At 41.3% G+C, this 26,412-nt stretch overlaps 2 protein-coding genes across 5 annotated transcripts in view; one reads left to right on the top strand and one right to left on the bottom strand.

Annotated features, from left to right (window-relative positions):
* Positions 1–17,226, bottom strand: part of itsn1 (intersectin 1 (SH3 domain protein)) — a 62,024-nt gene extending 44,798 nt beyond the window's left edge. For all 3 annotated transcript variants that reach the window (XM_080449308.1, XM_080449307.1, XM_080449306.1), the window contains exons 1-8: positions 17,082–17,226; positions 9,310–9,372; positions 4,472–4,570; positions 2,613–2,676; positions 2,286–2,449; positions 1,775–1,948; positions 1,165–1,243; positions 860–966 (exon numbers count right to left, since the gene is read on the bottom strand). In XM_080449308.1, the coding sequence (XP_080305434.1) occupies positions 860–966; positions 1,165–1,243; positions 1,775–1,948; positions 2,286–2,449; positions 2,613–2,676; positions 4,472–4,570; positions 9,310–9,337 (715 nt within the window). In that variant the 5' untranslated portion in view covers positions 9,338–9,372; positions 17,082–17,226. The remainder of the gene's footprint in view (positions 1–859; positions 967–1,164; positions 1,244–1,774; positions 1,949–2,285; positions 2,450–2,612; positions 2,677–4,471; positions 4,571–9,309; positions 9,373–17,081) is intronic.
* A 2,050-nt stretch (positions 17,227–19,276) lies between these two features.
* On the top strand, positions 19,277–26,364 carry cryzl1 (crystallin, zeta (quinone reductase)-like 1). 2 transcript variants are annotated; one of them, XM_080450362.1, is made up of 13 exons: positions 19,277–19,543; positions 20,197–20,274; positions 20,595–20,667; positions 20,968–21,012; positions 21,103–21,171; positions 21,582–21,715; positions 21,888–21,999; positions 22,247–22,267; positions 23,210–23,308; positions 23,475–23,590; positions 23,790–23,895; positions 24,109–24,154; positions 26,011–26,364. In XM_080450362.1, exons 1-13 carry the CDS (start codon positions 19,478–19,480, stop codon positions 26,105–26,107), a joined length of 1,062 nt encoding a protein of 353 aa, XP_080306488.1. In that variant the 5' UTR covers positions 19,277–19,477; the 3' UTR covers positions 26,108–26,364. The 2 variants fall into 2 exon arrangements, with proteins under 2 accessions (XP_080306488.1, XP_080306489.1); XM_080450363.1 differs by lacking the exon at positions 22,247–22,267.
* The last annotated feature ends 48 nt before the right edge of the window (positions 26,365–26,412 follow it).

Here is a 26,412-nt window from a genome sequence, read left to right as displayed (position 1 = left end):
ATCAATGACAAGCCATGCGGTTATTGAAAAATAATTGCATGATACGGAGGCTAAGCTCTTCCTCTGCAGTGTGCATTATTTTCCGACGACTGCACAGCTAGGAGTTGCTTATACCGCTTATACCACCTTTGAGCAGAAGTAAAATCACTTTAGGAGGTCCGGTCTATAGAGTAGTGGTGGGAATTACTGTTCATTTCAGTGTTCGAATCATTTTGTTCCATACAAAGATTAGTTCATCGTTCAAATCCAGTAAAATCTTTCAAAATGTAGCATTTTGCCACCTCGCGTCACCAGGCTTTCCACACGGAGGAAAATGAACGACTCGAGGAACGATAACGTTTGAGGGAGTGACCGAATTTGTTCTCGTTCACACTAAAGACAGAATCAATTCAAACTAACTGTTCAAGAACGTCACAAAACTACTATAGAGGCCCCTCAACATGTGATTCCAAATTGGGAACGATTGGATGTTGCGTTCATGATATGTTTTTAAGAAATAGGCCTCACCCACAATTTTTTTAAGTACTTATTTTCTAAATACTTAGTATGTGAAATGCATTTTCTGGTCTTGGGATTTGAATATGCTATGTTGATAGCAATAAGAGAAAAAATGTACAATTACGCATGCCACAGCAAGGCCCAGGAGGGAGGGACATAGGGAGAGAGCGAGACAGAGGGAGCATCTGCTTTTAACTTGCTATGGTTTTAAGTGCTTTAAGTGCAATAGCAATAGGATAGGGAGGCCACATTGTTAATACTCTGTTTTGTTAAGCACACACATAATCTTTTGTTGTGACGGTGCAAACGTAAGCTGTGGCGTACCGCCATAGCTAAGTCTGTGTATGGGAAAAATGTGTACCAGTGAGATGTCCACTCATCATCTTGTCATGGGAGTTGAAGAGTTGTCTGTACTTCAACCTGGATGACTGAGGAACCGCCCAATCAAGAAGGGGAGGGGTCTGAGCACTGGAGGGCAAAGAGAACAAAGTGTTTCGACATTTTTAGCTGGCTTACTTTTGCTAAAGTTGGACGTTTGTTAATCCAAAAAGCCAACATTGGCCAACTAGCACTAGTGTATCAAAAACGAATTCCTCTGTGTACAGTCAGTGTGCATCCTGTGCACAGAGAAAAGGTGTGAAAGCCATTTCTGGTCATGTGACCTACCCGGCAGCATCGAAGGACGGGCCCTTCTGAAGTTTGGTACTGGAACGATTGAATGATGAAGACTTGTTGAGGGAGGAGCCTGGGAGAGACAGAGGATGTTATGTTTTAGTTCCAGGCTATGTTGGACAAACTCACAAGGCTGTGAACACATACTGTAGGCGCCTGCGTCTTTGGTCAGTTGTTGTGCAATGGATAGGTCGCAGCAGGCACACGTCTCCTCCAAACAACGCACCTCATGTTTATATCGTTAATGTGACCAAAGAAATCGCAAGAGAGAAGGGCCAATCCACACCAAGCAACTAGAGAAGTTTTAAGGCCTTTCCACACCAATGCAAATATTTGCAACTGACTGCCATTGGGGATAATGGTTGCAATTAGTTGCGTCGCGAATCATTGTTGGACTGGCCTTTACACTAGTTGGCAAACTAATTGTCTAGAAACAAGAATGAGGTAATGCTCCTTGCAACTCTGTGCCCTAGCAACAGACACGCCTACCATTTGATTATGAAGAAGCAGCAGCCTGTGCGAAAATTTGCCTAGATAAGCCGAGGGTAGCTGTGTGGTTTGATGACGCTTAGATGTCAAAGGGTTTCAAGGCTTTAAATGTTACCTGGATGGGAGAAGCCTGTGATGGCGGCTGGAGGGGCTCCATTAGCGATGGGTGGGGGGAGGGGAGGCGGGGCAGAGGACACGAGGGGGGGTGATACGCCGACGGGCAAAGGTGGCAGAGGGAGAGGAGGCATGCCTGGCAGGGAATTGGCTAGGGAAGCCATGGGGGGCATGCCTAGACAAAAAAAAGAAAGAAGATAGATAAAATGATTATCATTCATATGTTGTCAAATAAATACAAAACCTTGGTATACACTGTCTCGATACTGGCACAGAAAGTAAGGCAATCATGGGCTGCATCCCACGGAAAATACAACAGATTTAATTGGGATATTTAACTAATTTCAGCATATATATGAGCATCGATTTTAATCTTAACCCGTTTCTCAAACATCTACACTATTATTCTTAGTAGGTCTTATTATCCTTTGGCACCAACAGTCCACGAGAAGACTATCTGATGAAAAGAACAAGCAGAAATAATTATAAGCATGAGAATGTGTCATTGTTACCGAAACCCGTCTGTGGTGGTGGTATAGCCATCAGCGGCTGCTTCATGCTGGGGGGTAGGGTGAGGGGCAGAGGGTGACCCTGGAGTTTCAGCTTGATCAGCTTCATAGCAATGGAGAACTCATGGATGTCCATACGACCATCACTGTTCATATCAGCCAGAGCCCTGCAGAACAAACGCATTATACATTTACAAATACACAACTTTTTACATTTGTGGCATCCCCTATGGGCAGAAGTGAAAATGCTTCCCAAACAGTGGGTCGGGGTCCATTTGTGATAAGGACCTGGCTCATTAATTAGCTTGAGTTTGTGGTCATGTGACTCACCAGATCTGGGCCAGGATGGGAGGGGGCAGTCCTGATTGGAGAAAGAAGTTCCGTGCCTGGTCACCTAAGAGACAACACAGGAACAGTATATCACTTTCACTGCTTTCACCCTCGAACAAAGTAATGGACAATCTTAAGGGGCAATTAAAGGGGGTGTAAGTGATATTTGTTTGTTAAAAGGTTCCGCTAAAACCACATGGAGGATGGAATATACTAAAGAAGTCACACATAATGGTATGATGTGTGAGTTTAGTATGTCTGTATGTTGATCATACATTCTATTTATTTACCAATGCTTGCCACCCACACACTGTGTGTGTGTGTGTGTGTGTGTGTGTGTGTGTGTGTGTGTGTGTGTGTGTGTGTGTGTGTGTGTGTGTGTGTGTGTGTGTGTGTGTGTGTGTGTGTGTGTGTGTGTGTGTGTGTGTGTGTGAATTATATATCACGATTATGGCAACATTTATTGCGATTAACGATATTATCGCGATAATCAAAATGTGCTTGAATTTAAAATGCCACTTTTGTTAAAGGAGAATTTTGGACTAAAGTTTTCTTACCTTTTCTATGACGTTATGATATCTTAGGATGAATGGTACAGTAGAAAAATGTCATAACTCCACCCCTGAGCCGCCACAGCTTAAAAGGTGCGCGGATAGGCCTTAGGTTAGATCACATATTTTAATAGCTTTTAAAAAAAAAAAATGGTGAGATCTGACGTTCATAGTGACAGAACACTATGCAACCAAAAAAAAAAAAAAAAAAAAAAAACAGAAATCTTGCTAGACGAGATTTCAATCTCGTCTAGCGAGACTTCTGTTTTTTTTTTTTTTGGGACAGTGTTCTGTTACTATGAACGTCAGATCTCTCTCCAAAAAAAAAAAGAAAAAAAAGCTATTAAAATATGTGATCTAACCTAAGGCCTATCCGCGCACCTTTTAACACATTGCATGCCAGTCGCGTAGATCTACGCGAACCTATTTAAAGCCGCAGCGTGCCAGTCGCGTAGATCTACGCGAACCGCCGATTCCCATGTTAAGTGCCCCAGGTGCACTTTCCGAATTTTTTTGATCCATTTCCGTTTCCGGTTTCCGGTCGGAAACGGAATTATTCGGGTTCCGGTTTTTTCGATCGTATCCGCTTCCTGTCTGGGATCCTGTTTAAAACTCGATTTTCTCTGGTTGTTGTTTTTCTCCTCGCTGATCACTGTTTACCGTGTATCGGCTGTAGCTTCAAGATGGCGGCACGGATTTGGAAACTGTTTTCGCTGCCCGTTTCTCACGGATCCGCTGTGTGTTTAGAACCAAATGAACGCGCACTTTTAACTTATTTAGCGAGGTCTGTGGCGACATGAAAAAAACTAAAAAACAACAATAAAACGCTGGCACTGGTGAGTACATTATGAGATTAAACTCTGGCATGGAATGTGTTAAGCTGTGGCGGCTCAGGGGTGGAGTTATGACATTTTTCTACTGTACCATTCATCCTAAGATATCATAACGTCATAGAAAAGGTAAGAAAACTTTAGTCCAAAATTCTCCTTTAAGCACTTGAATCCCCAGCATCCCTATTCTGGGGGGAACTTTCGCCAATAGCCGATCTACAAGGTCACAACGCGTTGCGTTGCAACGCGTGGTGAGCTTCTGATTTTTGGCCAAATGCGCTCTTTTCAGGTCTGGTTTAACAAGTACAGAGGGTTCAAGTGGTGCTGAATTTGCAGCTGAAAAAAAAGGTAAAATCTCCACGATACGATTATTGTGAGTGATTTTTTATCACGATAAACGATAATAACGATTATCGTCCCATCCCTAGTGTGTGTGTGTTTCTTGTGAACACGTGTGTGTGTGTGTTCACCAGCATACCTGTGATGTACCCAGCAGCAGTAGGGGCGAGGCTGTGAAACTGCTGATCATGTTTGGCCCTCTCGTCCGCCGAGATCAGAAACACATCTGTTACCGGACCTGACGGACAAGATATGGTAAGAGTTTATTAACCAAAAGCCAGAAGGCCAAGACATAACCACAGAGAAGGAGGAAGGATGGGAAGAGTGCGTTAGTCATCAGTTTCAGTTCTGTGTAGAGGAATGCCCCGGAAAGGTGAGTCATACTGTAGGTTCAGTAACATGTTCAAAAGGATGGAGGGAGTGATAAGGACAGGCTGCACCCATACTTGGGTGCAGGCCTGCTGCCTCGTGCTTACTTAAACCCATTTTGCTTACTTTCAACCATTTTCATATAATTGGTCCTCACTAATAGTCCTTATAATATTTGTGTCTACCCCGTCTGTGTCTCAGACGAGGGCTGTGGACAGTTCAGAAACCCGCCTACCAGTGACATCATCCATGGTGAATCCAATAGAAACTTTCTATTCCTGGAAAGTTATATAATTAATGAAGACAGGTTGAAAATGGGTCCTTTAACTAAGTAAGAACTGTCCATAGAACCTATTTTAGAAAGAGAATCCATGCTCAGCCATTGGCACATTTGATCCATCCATCCATCCATCGTATACTGTGTATATATATATATATATATATATTTGTATACAGATGAATGGAAATGATTACGCAAAATAACTGCGATTGTGAAATAATTGTGACAGGCATATTTTCAAGGGGAACAAACAAGTGGAGTGAGGAAAGCTGGGTGCAGCACTGTGAGTGAGGCGGGGCTGCTACATGTGGGTAACAGAGTGTTGCTGCGGGAGTCGGAGTGAACAAAATGCTGGTTGTCTTCTTGACTTTTCCGCAAGGCAGAGAAAAAAAAGAGTTATAGGGAGATGTGCAGCTGGCATCGATAGTGTTATATACGAGTACTGAAACCATTTCAAATATTCAGAATAAGTACTGAAGTTGAAAAATGTACATTTGTGAGTGACAACACAAACCTTTTTGTGTGTGCTGTATACACGCAAAACCCACTGAAAAAGAAGTGTAGGTATATACCTTCATAATACTCTCCCCGGTTATGGACTAGTTATATTTTAACACAAAATAAGCGACCAGAGTAGGAAGCAACAGAAAGTGGCCTTTTTTAACATTGCTGACATATGGTGAGGGACAGATCTGTTACATTCAGAAATAAATTGAAAACCAAGGTGCAACTGATACAGGTAGTGACCATGTCAAACATGAAAAAAACTCAGTAGCCAAACACGGTTGTTGCATGCAGTGTGGTAAAATTCACAGCTAAGTAAGGACACAATTGGTTTATCCAGGCACAAAGGAATCAAAATGGATGGCTGCCTGTGTAATAACGAAGCTAGCAATGATTTCAGCCAACTCCCTCCCCACACTATACAGTAGGTAAGTGATTAATACTACTATGTTCGGTGGGACAAGGTCATCATTGCCAAAATTGACAGAAATTAAAGTGTTGATCAAATGCTTTTCTTGTTGTCTTTGTAAACTGTAAAATGTGTCCGATATTCATCAATGCCATCGGTATCCAACCTCAAGGCAATGATTTTTTTCCCCTCCTAACCAGGTGAGTGTTGAGGAAGAAGTTATATAGAGACACACGGCCGGAAGCGGAAGGCCTACAAATTCACGCCCACTTTTGAGATAGCGCCGCTACTCGAGGTCCGTTAGAACGATGAACTGCACCTGCCAGTGCATTCCCTACGAGAGGATATGAGAGTTAGCCTACTTTAAAAATTATCCTGCATTAACTGAAGACGATATTTATTTAAAAAAATATGTTTCCAAATGTATGGAGTGTCTTTGTCAACATATCTTCTTGTTTTCTTAATAGTTGATGTGTTTCACATTTAATTTGCCACTTCAACAAGTTACCCATAATGTTAACACAGCAGAGGCGAGACGGCAGACAGACAAGTTGTCGCATTTCAGTGACATCACTGTCTTTACGAGCGTCGAGCGCCGACCAGTGGCGTACCCACTGTAGAGGCAGGACAGGCTGTCACCTGCCCAACTAAGATCTCACCTCCCCTAAAAAAAAACCCGAAAAGGTGTTGCGTGCTTAATGTCCTCAAAGTCACGCATCCAACAAGCTTTGAACTGAGCAGATTGGACCTTCTGTTCCAGAGATAATGACCAAAACATATTGAAAACGGCCACTTTCGCCAGTTTTCTGGGTATTGAAAACCTCAAGGGATGCGTCCGCGACGTGTATACCATGCGACCACTTAAACTCTAGATCTCCGATGCTAGCGGTTTTGACATACTGATGGAGTATATTATAGTATATTGTGGGTAGTATATCGAGATGACAGATATGGGACATTAAAAAGGATAAATTAAACAAATGGGACAGTTTATTAGAACACAAAAAAAATCGCTACAGCCTCAGTAGTTAACCAGTGACATGACGGTATTTTACAATGCCTCTCATAGAGATTGCATTGAGAGCTGCAGTTCATCGTTCTAACGGACCTCAAGCAGCGGCGCTGTCCCAAAAGTGGGCGTGAATTTGTAGGCCTTCCGCTTCCGGCCATGTGTCTCTATCGCTGCTTATATCTAACCTTTATATTACTTCTATAATTACAATATGATATTTGACAGCTTGTAAGAGCCTAAATGTCTCAACTAGGCCTAATAGCTATTGTTTTGGTACGGCCTATCTTGTTATGGTTCAGTTTGTCCTTCAGGCAGCTACAGTATACACGAATCCACGGAGCGCTGCCCTGCGCGCAGCCAATGCTGCGGTGTCAACGCTCCGCGGACGCGACACCGCAGCAATGGCCGCCTACAGGCAGCTACAGGCAGCGCGTCTGTTGATTCGTCTATATGATCTCTGCCCTGTGCTCGAGGCAGAACTACCGTAGCACTGACATGAGTGTTAACGTACTTCTGACCATGATATCATGTACATAAAGCATAATCACCACCACCAAGAATATTGTCTTGACTCCTATGTGCCTCATCGATTGCTGATTGATCCCGAATTCCACAAGTGTCTAATTTACAAGGGAACCCTGGCCAAGGGAGCAACCAGCAGAGCTTACAGCATAAAATACAAAACAAAAGCATAAATGCCTGTGTGATAATCTATATGCATTGTACATTTTTCTCCATTGCGCAGCCGTGCTTCACGGTCACTCTGGATCTACAGAAGATTCAGACATTTTTAGTTTTTGTATTACTAGTTATGTGAAAGGAAAGTGGATTTACACCGCACTTGGGTACTAGGGCTATGACATTTTACATGACGATTCATTGTCACACAAATAATCGCGATTAACGCAAAAAATACATTTATTTTAGGCTTTGAAGTTGCACAGGGGCACATATGACAAATAACCTAAATATACAAAGAGATGACATATTTAATAACTTTATACTTCTTTTAAAAAAAAATAAGTATAAAACTCCTAACGGATGAGCTTGTAGATCAACTATTTCCAATATTTTTGAACATGGAAACGATTACGCAAAATACAAAAGCAAATGCGATGATCTAAAATAATTGCGATTAGGTGATTATGTAATCATCTTCTATAATTACAATATGATATTTGACAGCTTGTAAGAGCCTAAATGTCTCAACTAGGCCTAATAGCTATTGTTTTGGTACGGCCTATCTTGTTATGGTTCAGTTTGTCCTTCAGGCAGCTACAGTATACACGAATCCACGGAGCGCTGCCCTGCGCGCAGCCAATGCTGCGGTGTCAACGCTCCGCGGACGCGACACCGCAGCAATGGCCGCCTACAGGCAGCTACAGGCAGCGCGTCTGTTGATTCGTCTATATGATCTCTGCCCTGTGCTCGAGGCAGAACTACCGTAGCACTGACATGAGTGTTAACGTACTTCTGACCATGATATCATGTACATAAAGCATAATCACCACCACCAAGAATATTGTCTTGACTCCTATGTGCCTCATCGATTGCTGATTGATCCCGAATTCCACAAGTGTCTAATTTACAAGGGAACCCTGGCCAAGGGAGCAACCAGCAGAGCTTACAGCATAAAATACAAAACAAAAGCATAAATGCCTGTGTGATAATCTATATGCATTGTACATTTTTCTCCATTGCGCAGCCGTGCTTCACGGTCACTCTGGATCTACAGAAGATTCAGACATTTTTAGTTTTTGTATTACTAGTTATGTGAAAGGAAAGTGGATTTACACCGCACTTGGGTACTAGGGCTATGACATTTTACATGACGATTCATTGTCACACAAATAATCGCGATTAACGCAAAAAATACATTTATTTTAGGCTTTGAAGTTGCACAGGGACACATATGACAAATAACCTAAATATACAAAGAGATGACATATTTAATAACTTTATACTTCTTTTAAAAAAAAATAAGTATAAAACTCCTAACGGATGAGCTTGTAGATCAACTATTTCCAATATTTTTGAACATGGAAACGATTACGCAAAATACAAAAGCAAATGCGATGATCTAAAATAATTGCGATTAGGTGATTATGTAATCATCTTCTATAATTACAATATGATATTTGACAGCTTGTAAGAGCCTAAATGTCTCAACTAGGCCTAATAGCTATTGTTTTGGAATATTGTCTTGACTCCTATGTGCCTCATCGATTGCTGAAGTGGATTTACTAAAGGTTTTGGAATTTCTTCCAATGATCTCAAATAAAATGGGGGATGAACAGTTCACAATAAAACAAAGACTCAGAGGTCAACAACAACCCATGCATGCGCATGCCCCACACACACACACACACACACACACACACACACAGACACACACGTACTGACCTCCAAATGTAGTGGGGAACTGCGCCATGGTTCAGTCAGTCTTCTACTGCAGCTATACAAGACCTGAAACACAATACAAATCATAAAGCAAGGGTTGACACCAAGGTCTCAAAAGCACTTGCCCATCAGTGCAGGTCACACACTATGTGTGTGCGTGGCCTGTATCACCACGGAGCGTAAAATAATGCAGGTTGTTTTCTTGACTTTGCTACAAGGCAGAGACGAGAAGACTCATAGGAGAATGTGCAGTGAGTATACGTGATCCGATGCACACTGAAAAATGAACAGTAGGTACAGTATATGGCATTTTGCTTCGTAATACCCTCTACTACACCACTGTGCATAATGTATCACATGTCTATTATTTTCACCGGGCTGGAACATGGTACATCTCCTATGCACAACTAAACTTTTAGAATACTGTATGTATCTCCATTACCAGACCTCACTCACTTCCTTCTTTTGTTACTGATTGTTACTAACAAAAGGGGAAATTCTCTTTAAAACTAAATTGTGTGGCTAATTGATTTTATTTACACTTGAAAGTCCTAGAATAAACAACGGATTAATCCTGTAATGTTATTGAATGTTTGTATGAAAGACAGACTTTATGCAATCAGGTGACATGATAAACCCACTTGCCCGTTCAGTCAACCAGAAAGCAAATTCTATTTGTTTTCACTAAGCATGTGTGGGCAACCAGACAACCGTTTAGTGTCAATGAATGGCTGAATCAAGTGTAAAGTTGCTCTTCTCATCTTTATATGAATTAATTGATCATTGTTGCATTACCATCAACAATGACGTCAGCATGTTTTCAAGGGCAAGAGTCTGGTCACAACACTCTGATTCCACTCAGTTTGAATACCCTCAGGCTCACATCCATTGACAAGAACACAGACATACACACACATACATGCACAGAGAAAGAGAGCCATCTACCTTTTTGAGTTTTGGTGCATTTTCACTGGCTGTTGAATAATACCAAAGATCACAACAACAACTAAATTTAAACTAAAGATTTTTTTTTTAATGTTTAAACTATGGTGGCCAGCCAGGCAAAACATTAAATCTTGCGGCAACAATACGTTTCCTGCTAGCAGCCAATCCAGTCAGGAAACGAACGTTTTGGTCTGAAGGCTAGTACTTCACCAGCTATTGTTGGTAAAAAACCACATAAGCTAGACGTCAGCTGTGAACAGAAGATAAATGTTAACCTTTAGTGGCAACTGACTGAAGAAGTGAAGATAGGTACTTTTTTTCGTTCTCAGTGACACCCTGCAGCTTCAAGTTCACACCAATGCACACTTTCGCACTTGGGTACTAGGGCTATGACATTTTACATGACGATTCATTGTCACACAAATAATCGCGATTAACGCAAAAAATACATTTATTTTAGGCTTTGAAGTTGCACAGGGGCACATATGACAAATAACCTAAATATACAAAGAGATGACATATTTAATAACTTTATACTTCTTTTAAAAAAAAATAAGTATAAAACTCCTAACGGATGAGCTTGTAGATCAACTATTTCCAATATTTTTGAACATGGAAACGATTACGCAAAATACAAAAGCAAATGCGATGATCTAAAATAATTGCGATTAGGTGATTATGTAATAATTGTGCCAGGCCTACCCAGTACTACCTCAGTCTTCCACTGTTGGCCACTGGACAACTCTGTTGGGAGTAAATCTCCAAAACGTTAAGCTTCTTTTAAGATGAACAACCACATCTTCTGATTCTGAAAGTTCACTTCATACTGTTCACAGTGAGTCTGAAAGACTTTCATGTGTGGCTGGCCATACTCATCACATAGAACCATAATTTTGTAGTAAAGACAATACTGAATAAAGAGATTTTTGCAGTTTTGCAGTGTAACAAGCAAGACAGACTGATTTGGAATCGCCCCCCCACCAAAATGAGGGTAGAGCCATGGCGCGCAGAGCAAGGACTATGGCATGGAAAGGGGCCATATGTCAAGTTAAGTTGAAATAAGGTTGCTATATGTAATTTTGAATGGAAACATTTGTGTACATAATTTCGAGGCTACTAACTCTGAAGTCAAACTGCACCTGTACTAGTTTGAGAATGAGCCCTGTGAACTGCACGGTTTCATTCCAACTGACAAAAGGATAGGCTACATTTTAAATGTTAATATACAAATCAAGACTAAAATTGTAAACTGTGTAATGAGCACCATAATGGTAATTTAACACAAACTCAAATGTACTTGTTGTGAGGCTTTACTGTTTAATGACACATTCATCCAATTCCACCATCCCATGAAATAGACTACCCGACCTGTTTTAGTTTTGCTCATGTACCGTACATAACACAGGGAGAGGGATAAGGGAGAGAGAGAGAGAAGAAGAATGCTAAATGTTAATATACAAACCAAGACAAACATTTTAAACTTGTGTAATGAGCACCATAGTGGTAATTTAACACAAACTCAAATTTGCTGTTTACTGATGACACATCCATCCACTTCCACCATCCCATGACATAGACTACCCCTTTTAGTTTTGCTCATATACGTACACAACACGGAGAGAGAAGGAGGAGGAGCAGCAGAAGAAGAAGAAGAGTCCCACAAACAGCTGTGCTCAGTTAGGGCAGGGTATATTAATATTCGCCACACATTCACATTTCAACATGACAGGTAGTGTACTTTGATTAAGAATAAGAAAGCATCGGGGCGCCCGCTGGCCTAGCGGTCCAGCCGCATACCACATGTAGGCTCTAATGGAGCCCAAAAGCGTGTTGCGAATTCGAGTCCCGTTCCCGGCGACGACCTTTTCTGCATCTCTCCCCGTCTCTCCCTCTTTCCTGTCCATCTTCACTTGAACTATCAATGAAGGCAGAAAAGCCAAAAACAAATCTTTATTAAAAAGATATTGTACAAAGTACAATACTGCATTGTGACAGTCCTTCACCAATTTTCAACCTATCTTCATATAGTTGGTCCTCAGACTCCTCACTAATGCTCATAATATGGTACCATTTTTGTCTACTCACTCTGTCTCTCAGAGGTGGGCCGTGAACATTACTTGAAATAACCAATGCTATTCCTTCTGCCACAATTCAGATAGTTTGGAGGACACACAGCCATACAAAACACACAGAAACTACACCATCAACCACATACAATCCTCAGCCTATGACATCTGCAGAGTTATGTTAATCAGATCCAGACATGCATTCCCCTTATCTCTATGACCACCAGACATGCAATAATGTCAATAACAACTAGAAAGAGTGCTTCTCAGAGCACAGGTCTCCGCCAGGTGAGGTAGGTCATTGTGGCCTCCTGGTGGTGCTACAATAGGCCAATGTGAAAAGGGTTTCTTCTTAGACCAGATCACGGCAATCAGACGCTGCATTAATGATTTGAGGCATTTAGTTCGAAGCGGACCAATCCTGCAAACTTTGGAAGCCAATCTTAGCCAATCAGGATGGAATATGGAAAATCGGACAGATCTGTGTTGATCACATGACTATAGAGATACTGTGCACCAATTTGTGTGATGTTTGGACAAAATCTGTAGGAGTAGTAGCATTTTTTTGTTGTTGCAAAAATCGGCCTCTTGGTGGCGCTATAACAGGCCGATCTGAAAAACTGGGGGCAGAGGTTTAGCTCTGGCATCCAGGGAGTGTGTGTGCACAGTTTCGCAGGGACCAGGCCAACAATGCCGGAGATTAGCTGCTCGCACGCAGACAGACCGACGGACGGTCATAGTCTCATAGTCTCGATAATAATCTGATCATCAGCACAGCAGAGCAGGACTCTGTGCAAGGGTGAGTGTCAACTTGAATCACCGCCCTCTGGCCTCACTGCACTGACACACTAACACACACCCTGGTGTCTGACGTAGTCGTAGATACTTTTATACACACTCAGAACCAACTCTTTGATCACAGCACTCTGAAGACTGTAGGTCTGTGTGTGAGTGTGAGTGTGAGTGTGAGTGTGTGTGTGTGTGTGTGTGTGTATTATCATCAGAGTGGGGGGACAAAGTAACCAGCTTAACTAGGTCACAGAAACAAAGCCCACACACACACACACACACACACACACACACACACACACACACACACACACACACACACACACACACACACACACACACACACACACACACACACACACACACTGAAAGCAGGGCTTGATATACTTTGTTGCTTCACAGACCGCCAGTGTATAACAGTTACTCCTATTGCTGCTGACACTGTATGTCAGCCTACATCTAATAAAAGAGTCCCGGGTTTACCTTTAAATTCAATTAGCCATTTCACTTGGCAGCACTGACACTGGCAATTTCAAAATGTCCCAAGAAAATTAGGAGCACCAATCAAAATGTGGGAGTGATGGCGCTCAACATTGAGCCAACTCTTGCACTTGAGCAGCAGTGATGACTGGGACAGTATTAATACATAGGAAAATACAATGGTCCTGTAGGTTGATTTGGGCCCATTTTACACGCTCTCTGAGTTAAATGAACACTGAGGATTTTACTGTGTAGTGATGCGTTACAGACATTGATAGGACACTGGTGACAAGAAAGCGACAGTCACAGACGTTGATAAGATTTGATTGCTGCGATTCCTCTCAGGGATTCTCTTATGCATGCAGAGATTCAATTTCGGAGTGTGACCTCCTAGCCTAGCTGTATTTCATATACAGTAGCTCAGACAGAAAAGTCAGCGTACAGTGTGCAATTCCATTCACATGGCTTGTTTGAAAAAAGTTTGTTTGTAAGATAAAAAAGGTAAACATGTATTGAACCCTGGGAGAAATGCAGGTGTCAAAGCAACAATAGCAGTACGAGTTAAATCCAGGAACAGGTAAGAGTAAGTACGAGTCGAGACATCAATAAATAATGGATCAAATAAACTGACAGGACTTTATTTGTGTTGCATCTAAATGTTACCTACATGTGTGTCTCTCTTTCACATCCCTTTTGTAGTTCTAGGAAGTGTAAGTGTGTACTGTACTGTTTAACTACTGTACTGTATGTCTGTGGGCTTGATTAGTGTGCGCGCGGGGGGGGGGGGGGGATTAGTCAGAATAATTAGAGCGAGTGTCAGCCCTGTGGCAGATGCAGGTCTATAAGCCCCTAAAATACACATACCATAAACACAAATACACATACGGTACTCGATACACAAACAAAGACACACACAAAACACAAGCTCCAAAGATGGCTTCAAAACATGATACAGATTAGGGGTCAGACTCTCTCTCCATCTAATATCCTCCACTTCCTCCTCCCCCTACACTGCCCTGCTGTCACCTCCCCCTCCAGTTACGTTTCCCTGCTGAATAGTTGTGGTGCATGTATTACACATTTCTGATGCACTACCTACTACTAATACTATACCTCATTGTTTCATTCTTTCATGTTCCACAAAAGTTCCAGGTTCCACAAATGAAAAGGAGCAGGAGGAGGAAAATCCCGAAGACCGTCTGCTGTACCGTCCAAAGAAAACCTCTAAATTCAAACGTTTTTCATTCCTCAGGCTTCACCTGAAATATGGAATGGAAAGTTAACACCTGTGTGTACCTAACCTATCCATCAAGGATGGATAGGTTAGATAGATACTTTATTGAGCCTGTGTTACAAGCTTGCTCTAGCTTCTGAAATGTTAGTGGGTGTTCTTGTGAGGTGGACGGACAGTAGGCTGAGATGGCAGCGTGATTATTAATAACTACAGCGTCGTTTCATCAGCATTCTCACACTCCACAATCTTGTCACACACTCACACTTTTCCATCTAACACACACCCGCTAACTGTCCGACCCCCACGGCCTCCGTTCCACTCACACAAAAACACGTCCTCAACACACACACACACACACACACACACAGTGACACATACACACACACACACACACACACACACACACCTTAGTTTAAACACTGTGTCCCTCTGTCAAACACACACACATTTATCACAGAGTTGTGAGTAGTGTGACCTGTGAGATGACAGGAGTCCTGTCACTGTCTAATGTCTCTTGTCATGCACACTCTGATCCACCCCTCTCTCTTTCCCTCACATTATTTATTAATATAACATCTCCACCTTTCTTTTCCCTCACAAGTACACTGGTCACTGACACCGTGGCTGGTCAGAATAATCGTGACCTTGAGTCCTATAGCACCACAAATACGCCTGGCCTTCACCCTTTCAGATCCCAGGGTAAACAAACACTGGACATGATTGTCAGTGCTGACCCCTGGCCTTTTAAAGGGCCAGCAAGCCTCAACATTTAAAGATATGGGGCTACAAAAAACTGTTAAATTACATCACATTAGGGAGTGTTCTTGCACGACGCACATGAGAGATAACGGTATTCACATAGAGATCAGATCTCAGGCCATGATGTGTGTGTGTGTAATCTCTGTCAGCGGTTAATGGTTTAGTTTGACCATCGAGACTCGCGCTGGTAAAACATCATTGTAACTGTAAAGGACTCTTTCCGTTTAAAGGGCAATGAATGATATTTCTTACAGGCATGCTTTACTGAATTATTAAGCTGTAGCTTCTCTTTAACAACAGGACCCCAATGGAAACAAGCCATAGTGCTTTATTCGGTTTAATCCTTTTAGCAATCTTTTGTCTCTATAGAACTGCACTTTCTCTGCTTTTTATGCAAACTGCTAATTAAGTATTAAATCAATCAATCACCTCATGGTACACTGCTGTGCTTAACAACAACTATTCGTGTCGTGAGACAGAGAGTGAGACAGATGTTGACGTTCGCTCTGACTTGTGTCAGACAGCTAGTAGTGTCCGCTGTGATGATGCATAACTTTTGACAATTCGTCAATATCAAGACTACACAATCTAAGCTCCATTCTGCTTAAAGTACCACAATCTATCTATACGTGTATCTAATTGTTAAATGAATCAAATCAACCTTAAACATCAGCGCGAATTCTCAACAGCAGCAGACAGTGCTGATGCAGTGATTTAACCCGCTGGCTAGGTAGCAGTCAGTGTTGCCAGATTTTGTGAAAAAAATAAGCAAGCAGGTCCAGGAAAACAAGCCCAAAAGAAGCGTCCAAGAGGCCTAAGCTGCTATTTGAAAATTGCCGATCTACAAGCTAAGAGCTACAAGCTAAGAGCTTGTAGATCTGCTGTTTTAAACAAATCTTGAAGTAAAATGTGGAATATTTGGAAGATTTCTGAACCATTCTAACAACACACATCTGGCACAGGGCTCGCACAAAACATTTTCAAATGAGGGTTAAAGGGACAAATACATATTAATTTGGGGGCCATGACATGAAAATATGTGAGACCCACTGATTTAAATATACATATATATTTTTTTATTGTGAAACAAGCCCAAATAAGCAAATACACGTTTAGAAACAAACCCCCAAAAACCGCAACCCACAAAACTACCAATATTTACAAGCAACTTTACAGAAAAAGAAGCCCAAAGTTGCTTATAATAAGCAGACATGGCAACACTGGTAGCAGTCCCTGCCTATGTTGCACACACATAGGCTAAAACGCTAACAGCTAAGCTAACCATGTAAAGTATACAGATACAGCCCACACTTGCTGGCTAGCAGCTACCCGCGCTAATATAATTTACTAGCCATGCTAATAGCGGAATGTTAGTTTAGTTACCTTACAGCAAGGCAAGCTAGCTAACCAGTTATAGAAGCTAACGTCCAAACTGTTAGCCCGTCGCTCAGGGGACATTCTTTCACATCATAATAACATGTCTGTATATTCTGTGTTCTTACCTCATAGTTCAACTTCCATCCTTTAGATGTTTGACAGGATATCGGGCCACTGTGTGTTTATGAAACCATAGAACTCCCAAACTATGTCCTTTTTATCAGCAAAACCCTTTCCTCTGTGATTCTTCTCTCTCCCGTTGAACCTAAATCATTCCCTCTAGTCTCGACCGAGGAGGAGTTGGAAAATGGGGTAACGGTAGAGCCTGCTATCGCGAGAGTTTGCAGCAGAATGTTGGCTGAGGTTACTAGTGTCGCGAGATTCCATGTAAACGATCTTTTGCCCTGCCTTTGCCTTGCTCCCCTCTCTAGTCTGGATTAGGACCAGTCAGAGGACAAACTAGAAAAAGTGCTCCTCGGAGCACAGGTCTCCGCCAGGTCAGGTAGGTTATTGTGCTGGTGGCACTATAATAGGCCAATGTCATGTGAAAAGGGTGCAATTTCTAACTAGGCCTGTCATTGAGCCATTTTGTTCCAAAAAATGTGTTTTGCAAAAAACGACCTGCTTGTGTCGCTATAACAGGCCAATGTGAAAAGGGTGGAATGTCTTCCTCTGCCTAGCGGTAATGGGCGTGCAAAATGTCACGGGAATCGCACCCTGCATTCATGATTTGGGGCATTTTGTTCAAAACGGACCAATCCTGCAAACTTTGTAAGCCAATATTAGCCAATCAGAATGGAATATGACAAATCGGACAGATCCGACTTGATCACATGACTATAGAGATACTGTGTACCGATGTGCGTGATTTTCGGACAAAATCTGAAGGAGTGATATCAAAACATGTGTTTTGCAAAAATCGGTGTCCTGGTGGCGCAATAACTGGCCGATCTGAAATAATTGGGGCAGAGGTTCCGCTCTGGCACCCAGGGAGTGTGTGTGCACAGTTTTGCTGCAATCGGGCCAACAGTGCCGGAGATTAGCTGTTCACAGACAGACGGACACATAGACGGACGGACACACGGACGGACGGACAGGGACCCAGGGTGCAAAACATAGTCTCTGCCACGCCTTCGGCCTGGCGGAGACAATGAAGAGGGGAGTGAAAGGGACAATTTGAAATGAGAAAACTGTCTAGAGCATCATTCATTCAATAAATAAATAAATAAGCTTAAATCCTATAAAAAATGACCTGCATGGACTTCATTAGAAGTTGTTTTGAATACATAGTTATGGAAATAAAATACCGGTATAGCATTTATGATTTTTTTTTTGTACTCTTAATAGCGTGTTGAAGTCACACTGGAGCCTCTCTCACGTGTTCCTTTAACATTGTGAAATTGGGTGGGGCTGAGAGGTTGGGTTCTCTCTGTCAGGTAGTTTGTAACTGTGTGGGAGAAATGAAGAATGATGTCACTCGGTGTTAAAGTGACAGGACAGGATGAACATGTTACTACAATTTTCAGTTTGGGCGTCCTTTAGAACACTGGTTCCCAAACACTGGGTCGGGACCCATTTTTGGGTACCTTCAAAGTTTTTCATGAATTCAATGATTTTTCAACGTCATTTCATGAATAAATAAAAGAAAAAGAAGAAAGAAATTCCATAAATTAGAAAAATGATGTTTAAGAAGTAGAGAAAATAGCCGATCTACAAGCTCCCAACACGGCGCATTGGGAGCTTGTAGATCTGCTATTTTCACTACTTTGGGTCCCGGGCAAACATGTAATTTCTCTTTTGGGTCTTGAGCTAAAAGGTTTGGGAACCACTGCTTTAGAAGGCGTTTAGAGTAGGATTGATGGATAATCATGAGTCCTGCCTCCTTCATATTATGAATAAACTGCTAGCCTCGGATCAAGACTATCATATTTTATTGATTTAGACATTTGCACAGATTACGAAAGTATAAAGTCAAACTCGATAAAATACATCTGTGATAGTCTTGATCGAAGACTATTATTCTGCCAACATTCCAATCCTGCCACTGGAATCTTCCAAAATAAATATTTCTAAACAGCATTTAAGGTTAAGAAATAATTACATTTTTAAACATGTGTATGAAGAAATGGATGACAGGGATTAAGACTATAGGATTTAATTTCGGTCTGATATCCATTCTATTCTATTGTCTTTATTATGACCAAAATGAAGAGGTTCTATTAGTTGCTATTTCTCATTGTTTTGAGATGCAGTAATCCACAAATACCACTAGTAGGCAATAACGTGATCATTTGGCCGCATTCAGCCATAGTAAGGCAGAGAGAAGAAGAAGACATGACAACAGTCAGCTGATTGCTTGCTGCTGTGTTTTGCTCGGTACGGGCGAGTTAAATCCATTATTAAGAAAGCTAAAAGTATAAAGGTAGAGTAGAGTGCACGCTAGATGATTTATGTTTCAAGTGCCACGTAGGGTCGACGTTAAAAAAAATTAAAAATAAAAACCTAGCTAGCAGCAGTTAGCATGAAAGGCTTGTACTGCAGACCCGGAGGAAATGATGCTGAGACCAAGTTCATTATTCAGGAGACGGTGGGTTGTAACCACATACTGTAGCCTTACTGTTAATAATTCTGCTGTCTGTGTGTTATCAACTGTAACAATTGTGTCTAGTCATAAAGTCTTGGAAAACGTAAATGCGAGTGTCATATAGAGCAGTGGTTCTCAACCTGTGGGTTGGGACCCCCAAGGGGGTCCTCCTCACATGATTTTGGGGGGGTCCCCAGACGTCAGCTAGTGAAGTGAAGACCTTTTTAATACCCCAAAAAAATAAGAAAAGAAAAAGTCCATTACTGCAACAAAAGTAATCAACAAACTATAGTATAAAAACTGGTCAAACATTGGCCAAATTGTCAAATAAAACAAGAAATAGGTAACATTTATGAAAATAGCCGATCTACAAGCACTCGCGTTGGGAAGCGTTGTGAGCTTGTAGATCTGCTATTTTCACAATATTTGTCTGTGGAGCTGAGTCAAACGAAATGTAATGCCTCAACTCCTTCATTCCAAGTGCTTATCAGGGTGGGGGGTCCCCAGTTCAAATATGATTATTTTGGGGGGTCACGACCTGAAAAGGTTGAGATCCACTGATATAGACAAACAACTGGCTTAACTGAAGGTGTGTGCATCTGAATATCACTTCTAAAGCTCTCTGTCTGTGTCACATGGCTATCTACTCTCTACAGACACTTCCAGCGTTATTAGACAGCCATCAGGTCAGGGTCCAGGTCAAGGCCTGTGGACTCAGTCCACTGAACTTCAAGGTAAAGTCAGTCATTATAATACCGTAATAACCATAATAATAATAATAGTATTATTATCATCATCGTCATCCTCATCATTACTATTACAGTACTCAGTTCAACATAAGTAATGTCAGATGAAAATGTCTATGGTGTCATTTAATTATGTAGTATTATTGTGTGTATAAAATACAAAAGTAGTTTCAAGCCTGCCTTACAGTATGGAGTTAAAAAGCTTCATTTTTGAAAACGTTTTTCAATCAATTGCCTAGTTATGTTATATACAATACTAATGCATTGTCCGTTTCCTTTCCGTCTCATTTCCGCCTTGCTGTTTCTAGTTGCTAAGTGACCTGGGGCTTAAGAGAGATTTAGTTCCTGTTGGCAGAGAAGTGGTTGGGGTGATCCTGAAAGGTCTGACTCTCTTCCTCTCTCACATTAACCATTTGAACTCCAGCAAACATATTCTGGGGGTACATTAGCCAAAAATAGCAGATCTACGAGCTTGTACATTTTTGGCAAAGACATTTGGTGTAGATGGAAAAAAGCCGTCCAAGTACAGAGACAGCTCAGGTCCAGTTTACTTAGTATAGCTCTAGATGATTTAAGTAGTTAACAGGAAAAACACTAGCAGACAGTAAATCATAGTTTAAACAAAGATCTCTCCACCTTTGTTTAAACTACATCTGTTGGATTCTTTCTGTCTTCCTGCAGTGGGCTCCAGCGTTTCCTTCTTCCAGCCTGATGATGAGGTTGTAGGTAAGAAACGTGTCCTGGCTGTGTGATTGCCACTGTTGTTTTTTGTTTGTTGAGTGAATGAAACTCTAATCTTGCCCTGCTTCTTTCCAGGTATCCTGCCATTGGATGCTCCTTGCTCTGGACTCTGCGATGTTGTTGATATAGATGAACACTATCTGGGTAATAAACACACGCACACACACACACAGTTCTCAGCCATTAGAGAGAAGCACATGGTAGCACACCGATACATGTACAAATATATTCATGTGTATGCATTTGTCAATAAAAACGTCAATCAAAAAATTGGGTGTCATATGGATGTTGGTTTTGTAGAATTAATCCACATGCCAACCAATGGGAACAAACATTCTGTATGCCAATGGGAACTCATTCATGAGCCTCTGTAAGGAAACACTATTTGGATCGATTCTTCCTTGAAAGAAGCTAGTAGATGAATGACATTGACAATTTTGAATAGGCTACTTCACATGTTCTAAAATATGATGTCAAGAGACATAGCTCTCTACAAATGATGAAACCACTTTAATAAGTGTGTGTGTGTGTGTCAATCTGTGTCTCTTCTCCAGTTCAGAAGCCAGAGAAGCTGGGTTGGGTGTGTGTTGCAGGTGCACTGCAGGACAGTGTACGAGCTTACACAGCACTACACACACACGCTCGCATGGCAGCCGGACACACACTCCTGATCATGGATGGAGCTAGTGTATGTAAAAATAGTAAGGTTAAAGACCTGTGTGTGTGTGTCAGCTTTGTATCTACAGATGATGTGTATCTTGTTTTCTTCCCAGGGAAGGTCTGACAAGCACATGGTCCCTCTTGAATTGATTTGCTTGTCTGCATCATGTGTTTTAACTCTCCCTCTTTGGCCTTCCCAGCCGTTTGGCTTGCTGTGCATCCAGCTGGCGTGTTACCATGGAGTCAAGGTCCTGGCCACATCTCACACACCGAAACAGCACACATTCCTGGAGCAGCTGCGGCCCAGCATAGGTCCGTACCGCATTAGTATGTCCACAGTTTAAATTGCAGTAATGAAAATGCTTTCAGTGTGTATAACTTCATTGGCTTGCCTTTTCTGACACAGTCCAGTTGAATGGAGGAGTCTGTTCTCCAGTCTCTGCTCTCTTTTCATGCTTTGCTGTTTTCTCTTTCCCATTCTACCCTCTGTTACTTCATCACCTGTTCTTTTTTCCCTTCCTCTTTCGTTTCATTGTCTATCCCCTTCATTGTTCCTCAGGTGTTCAGGAACCTCTAGTAGGTGAGATAATTCTTTCCGTCGCTCTAAACTTAAAGGGGTTGCAAGTGATTCTTTTTTGGTTTATTTTGTTTTTGTATATATTCTGATAGTAATTGTTGCTATAGTTAATTATTTACATTCAGTAACGGGGCTCTGCCAGTCTCTAGCTCTTAAATAAGCAGAAAAGTCATTTTCAGGTTGGGATAACATTTGTATACAATCAGTCAATACAGGATACAGAATAAACAAGTGAAATTGGAAGTGATTTAAAAAAAGCATTTGCAAACAAAATTGGAACTGTAACATTATAGCTGATTAATGGGTTCTCTCCTGATTGGATGAAAGTGGTGTCCTTGCTCGAGAGCTGGGACACCGAGCTGGGAAACCAAGAGCTTGAGAACCTGGTAGACCCCTGTTACTGAACAAACACTTTGTAGCAATGATTGCTATCAGAATATAGAGCTTAAGTTTTTTACAAAAAACTTTTTGTTTTAACAAAATAAATCTCACTTACAGCACCTTTTAATTGCTTACCTGAACCTACAGTAAATGTCATTTATGTGATATTTGCCTTAACTTCTTTGTTGCTTTTGGAAGTTGCTGTGTATCATTAATGTATATCTGTACTTAAGGTGATATCAGTGTGTACAATAAAACAACTCATCTGACATTATCAATGTTGTCTGTGTTGTATGTCACATTTTGTAGCATTAGAAAATAACTTTAAAATGAAATTTTCCCCACTATCTAAAGTGATGCTCTAAAAGGTATCCCTGGCAAATATTTGTCCGATATACTGTATATCTAGGCCCCATCTATGTCGGCTAGTTGTGACGTTTAGTTTTTAAGGATATTGTATATGCAGCAGTTGCTATTAGATGACAGTTTTAATGGTTTGTATTGACAGTACAAAGTCACCTGTCACTAGCACAAGCCCTAACACTAGCTTGTGTCTGTCTTTAGCCAGGGTGATTCCAGTCTATGACGGCTCATCAGAGCTGTTGTCTACTGTTCTGGAGGAGACGGGAGGCCTGGGAGTGGATACAGTCATAGACTCTGGAGGTAAAAGCACAGAGTGTGTGTTCATTACGTTCATGTGTGTGCATGAATGTGATGAAAAGATAAGTATAAATCACAGCACAGTCACACCCTTGCTTAGACGTGAAACAGCTTGACTAACCTCTGGCTTTAACATGTAAATGTTCTGTCTGTATTCCTGTTTGTTCAGTGCGTCTCCATGAAGAGGATGAGTCAGCAGAGATGAAGCTTCTCCCACACAAACATGACGTAATCAGTGTGCTGGGAGTGGGGGGGCACTGGGTTACATCACACCAAGACCTGCAGGTATTAATGACAGTGGTGGAAGAAGTACTCAGTGTTCACGATTCATTGATATATAATATAAAAAAATAAACATGCTTCTCGATTATTCAATTAACCGAAAAAGTAGACTAATCACTAAGAAAATGATCCTGTCCTTTCTGTCTTTCATCAATGCTGTTATGAAGTTGGATGCGTGTTTTGTGTTTGTGTGCTTCTATAGTTGGATCCTCCAGATAGCAGACTACTCTACTTAAAGTCAGCTTCTGTGTCTTTCCTCAACGGTGAAATCTGGACAGCTTCATCAGCTCAGCAAGGAAGATACCTCCGTATCCAACACACCTCAACAACAATGCATGCACATACTATTATTACTCCCAGTCCTATAATACATGCACACTAACTGGATGCTGTTTACTTTTAATATTCTCACTCATAACATACGGTGTACACTACACACACACACACAATGCATGCATTGCCTTTGTGCCCACACACGTATTCCCATTTCATCTAAATAAGTCTTAACGATATTGTATTAGACATCCTGAAGGACATTGTGGAGAAGATGTCAGCTGGAATCCTCAGGTAAGACTAACACCACAATTTGCACACTCGTCTAAACCTTTGGCAAGTGCAGTGTAGAAAAGCTGGTGTATATAAAAATTCTGACAGTTGATTTCAGGCCTTTAGAGGCATGTAGCTTGTTTAGAACAATTGCTAAGACCGATTAGAAGCATGAACAGGGTGTTTGAAGGTGAGTGAAAATAGATTCTTTAAACACATTAAGGGAGGTGACGGACCTCAGTGAACTTGGTAGGTTATTCCAATCGGATGGGGCTTTAAATTTAAATGCACGTCGACCACTTTCTTTTGGAATTCTGGGGACAATAAAGAAAAGGTGCTCAGTATGCCTTAGGTTGTCATGGTGATTTAGGTTGTGTAGGGATTTAAAAATCCCTATAACCAAACTCAGTCAAATGTAGTAATAATAGACACATAATAGACACAATAATAGATAATAGCACTAGGCCTTTCATACATATCTCTGCTGTTCGGCCGGAACCAGCTAAATCCAAAATGGTAATTGTTCAGGAAATGAAAAACAAAATATCAATTTTTCAGAAAATGAAGAAAACCTTATATTTTTAAAACAAAGCAATACTGCCTCATCAAACTTGGTATTGTGACTTTATATATTATCAGATACTTGCATGTGTCATTATATTATCACCACTTTACCCAAATCCAGTGCAAGTGGAGTTAGGAGGTTTTGTCCATCATTGATAAGAACAGCTGGCAATGGATCTCAAAGCTCACAACACATCACAATGCATTGTGAGCTTGGAGATCAGCTATTTATGGTGAGCGCCATCCTCATATACTATAGATCAAGCTGAATTCTGTACTTAAACAACTTTTATTTTAACATGCATTGTTAACAACCATGGATCTAACTGTTACCACTGTTGTTCTTCTACAGTTGAGTGCAACAAACAATTCTGCCTCAATACTCAATCATGTATTTAACAAAAGCGATCATGGCACACCAACAATAAATAAATGGCATATAAATACAAAATACATTCATGAAAAATATAATCTGTCAAATCTGTAGCCTACTGCACTAACAATAACAACCACAGTTGAATTTACCTATCATATACCTACAGTATCAACATTTTATAATCACACTGTTTGTGTGTTGTGTGTTGCGTGTGTGTGGTGGGTGTTTCTTAGTGCTTTAGATTGTCATAAAAGCTGTGAAAGTCTTTTGGCATGATCTCCTTGAGCTCTTGGAGATGTTTGAAACAAACTCCTGCACACACTCATTCTCTGTCCATTAACATTTAAAAAGAAAACACGAGCAGATGACCTTTGTTAAGACACCCTTCTCCTCTTTACTGGGGTGACATCTATCAAACCTTGCACATACATTCTCTTCTCTTCCCAGTTTATGTTCTCCCAAAAGCATTGAAAAATCTTCTCCCTGTCTGCCTCATACAGAGCAGAGCTTCTCGAGAGCCTGAGAGGAGGGGGGAGTTGGTTGTTTTTGACGGACAGTTTGAGGGTCCAATGGAGTTAGGAGTTTTCGTCAGAGGCGCTTTTTAATACTTTTCATATGTTATTATTAAAAAAAAAATTACACAGATGTAGAGGGGGTTCAATAGCGTTGATTTATGAAAAAAAAAAAAAAAACTGAAAATGGAGTTAGCTGGTCCCGGCTGGACACTGACGTGTTGAACAACCAGCTTTACAGCATTGAGAAAACACTAAGTAAAAAAAACAAATCCAAGCAGCCATGTCACAGCAGTCAGAAAGCATGCATGTGTGTGAGTGAGTATTGTGACATACTAGGGGTGGCACCTTAATAATGACCCCAGCTGGATACAGATGTTGGTTTGTGTTGAAGGACAAATTGGTCTCCCTCTCTCTCTGTCCAGACCCCAGCCTCAGGAGCCGGTCCCTCTATATGAAGCCACGGTTGCCATGGAGATGGTCCAGCTTCGCCAAAAGAGGACGGCTGTTGTTCAGCTCTGACGGCACTGCACTGCCTACGTCCCACTTGTCTCCGAGACTACTGCACCCATTACCAGTCATGCCCAATCCTCTGTGGCATTTTGTGACGTACACAGCTGTGCACGTCACAAAATGTTACTTGTGAATTCTCTGGACTCCCTGACACAACTGATTTCATTACCCATTTACCCATATCCGAGTAAAAAAAATTTATAAAAAAATCTGTTTACTTAATGTTGAATTGGAAGTTATCACCCACCCTTAACTCTAATCCACACTGAATTTCATGTTTTTGTTTGAATAAAAAAAAAAAAAATGCTAGGTTA

The sequence above is a fragment of the Gymnoscopelus braueri genome (genome assembly GCF_963280865.1).
Source record: "Gymnoscopelus braueri genome assembly, chromosome: 14".
In the NCBI taxonomy this organism is placed as follows: domain Eukaryota; kingdom Metazoa; phylum Chordata; class Actinopteri; order Myctophiformes; family Myctophidae; genus Gymnoscopelus; species Gymnoscopelus braueri.
The sequence above is the reverse complement of the archived record's forward strand: the minus strand, read 5'-3'. Positions and strand labels throughout refer to the sequence as shown.

Excerpts from the sequence above, each read along its gene's own strand:
- cryzl1 (XM_080450362.1), top strand. The coding sequence starts at position 19,478 with ATGAAAGGCTTGTACTGCAGACCCGGAGGAAATGATGCTGAGACCAAG. Across the intron at positions 22,268-23,209 it reads TGTTCAGGAACCTCTAGTAG|CCAGGGTGATTCCAGTCTAT; the intron begins GTGAGATAATTC and ends GTCTGTCTTTAG. Across the intron at positions 23,591-23,789 it reads CATCACACCAAGACCTGCAG|TTGGATCCTCCAGATAGCAG; the intron begins GTATTAATGACA and ends GTGCTTCTATAG.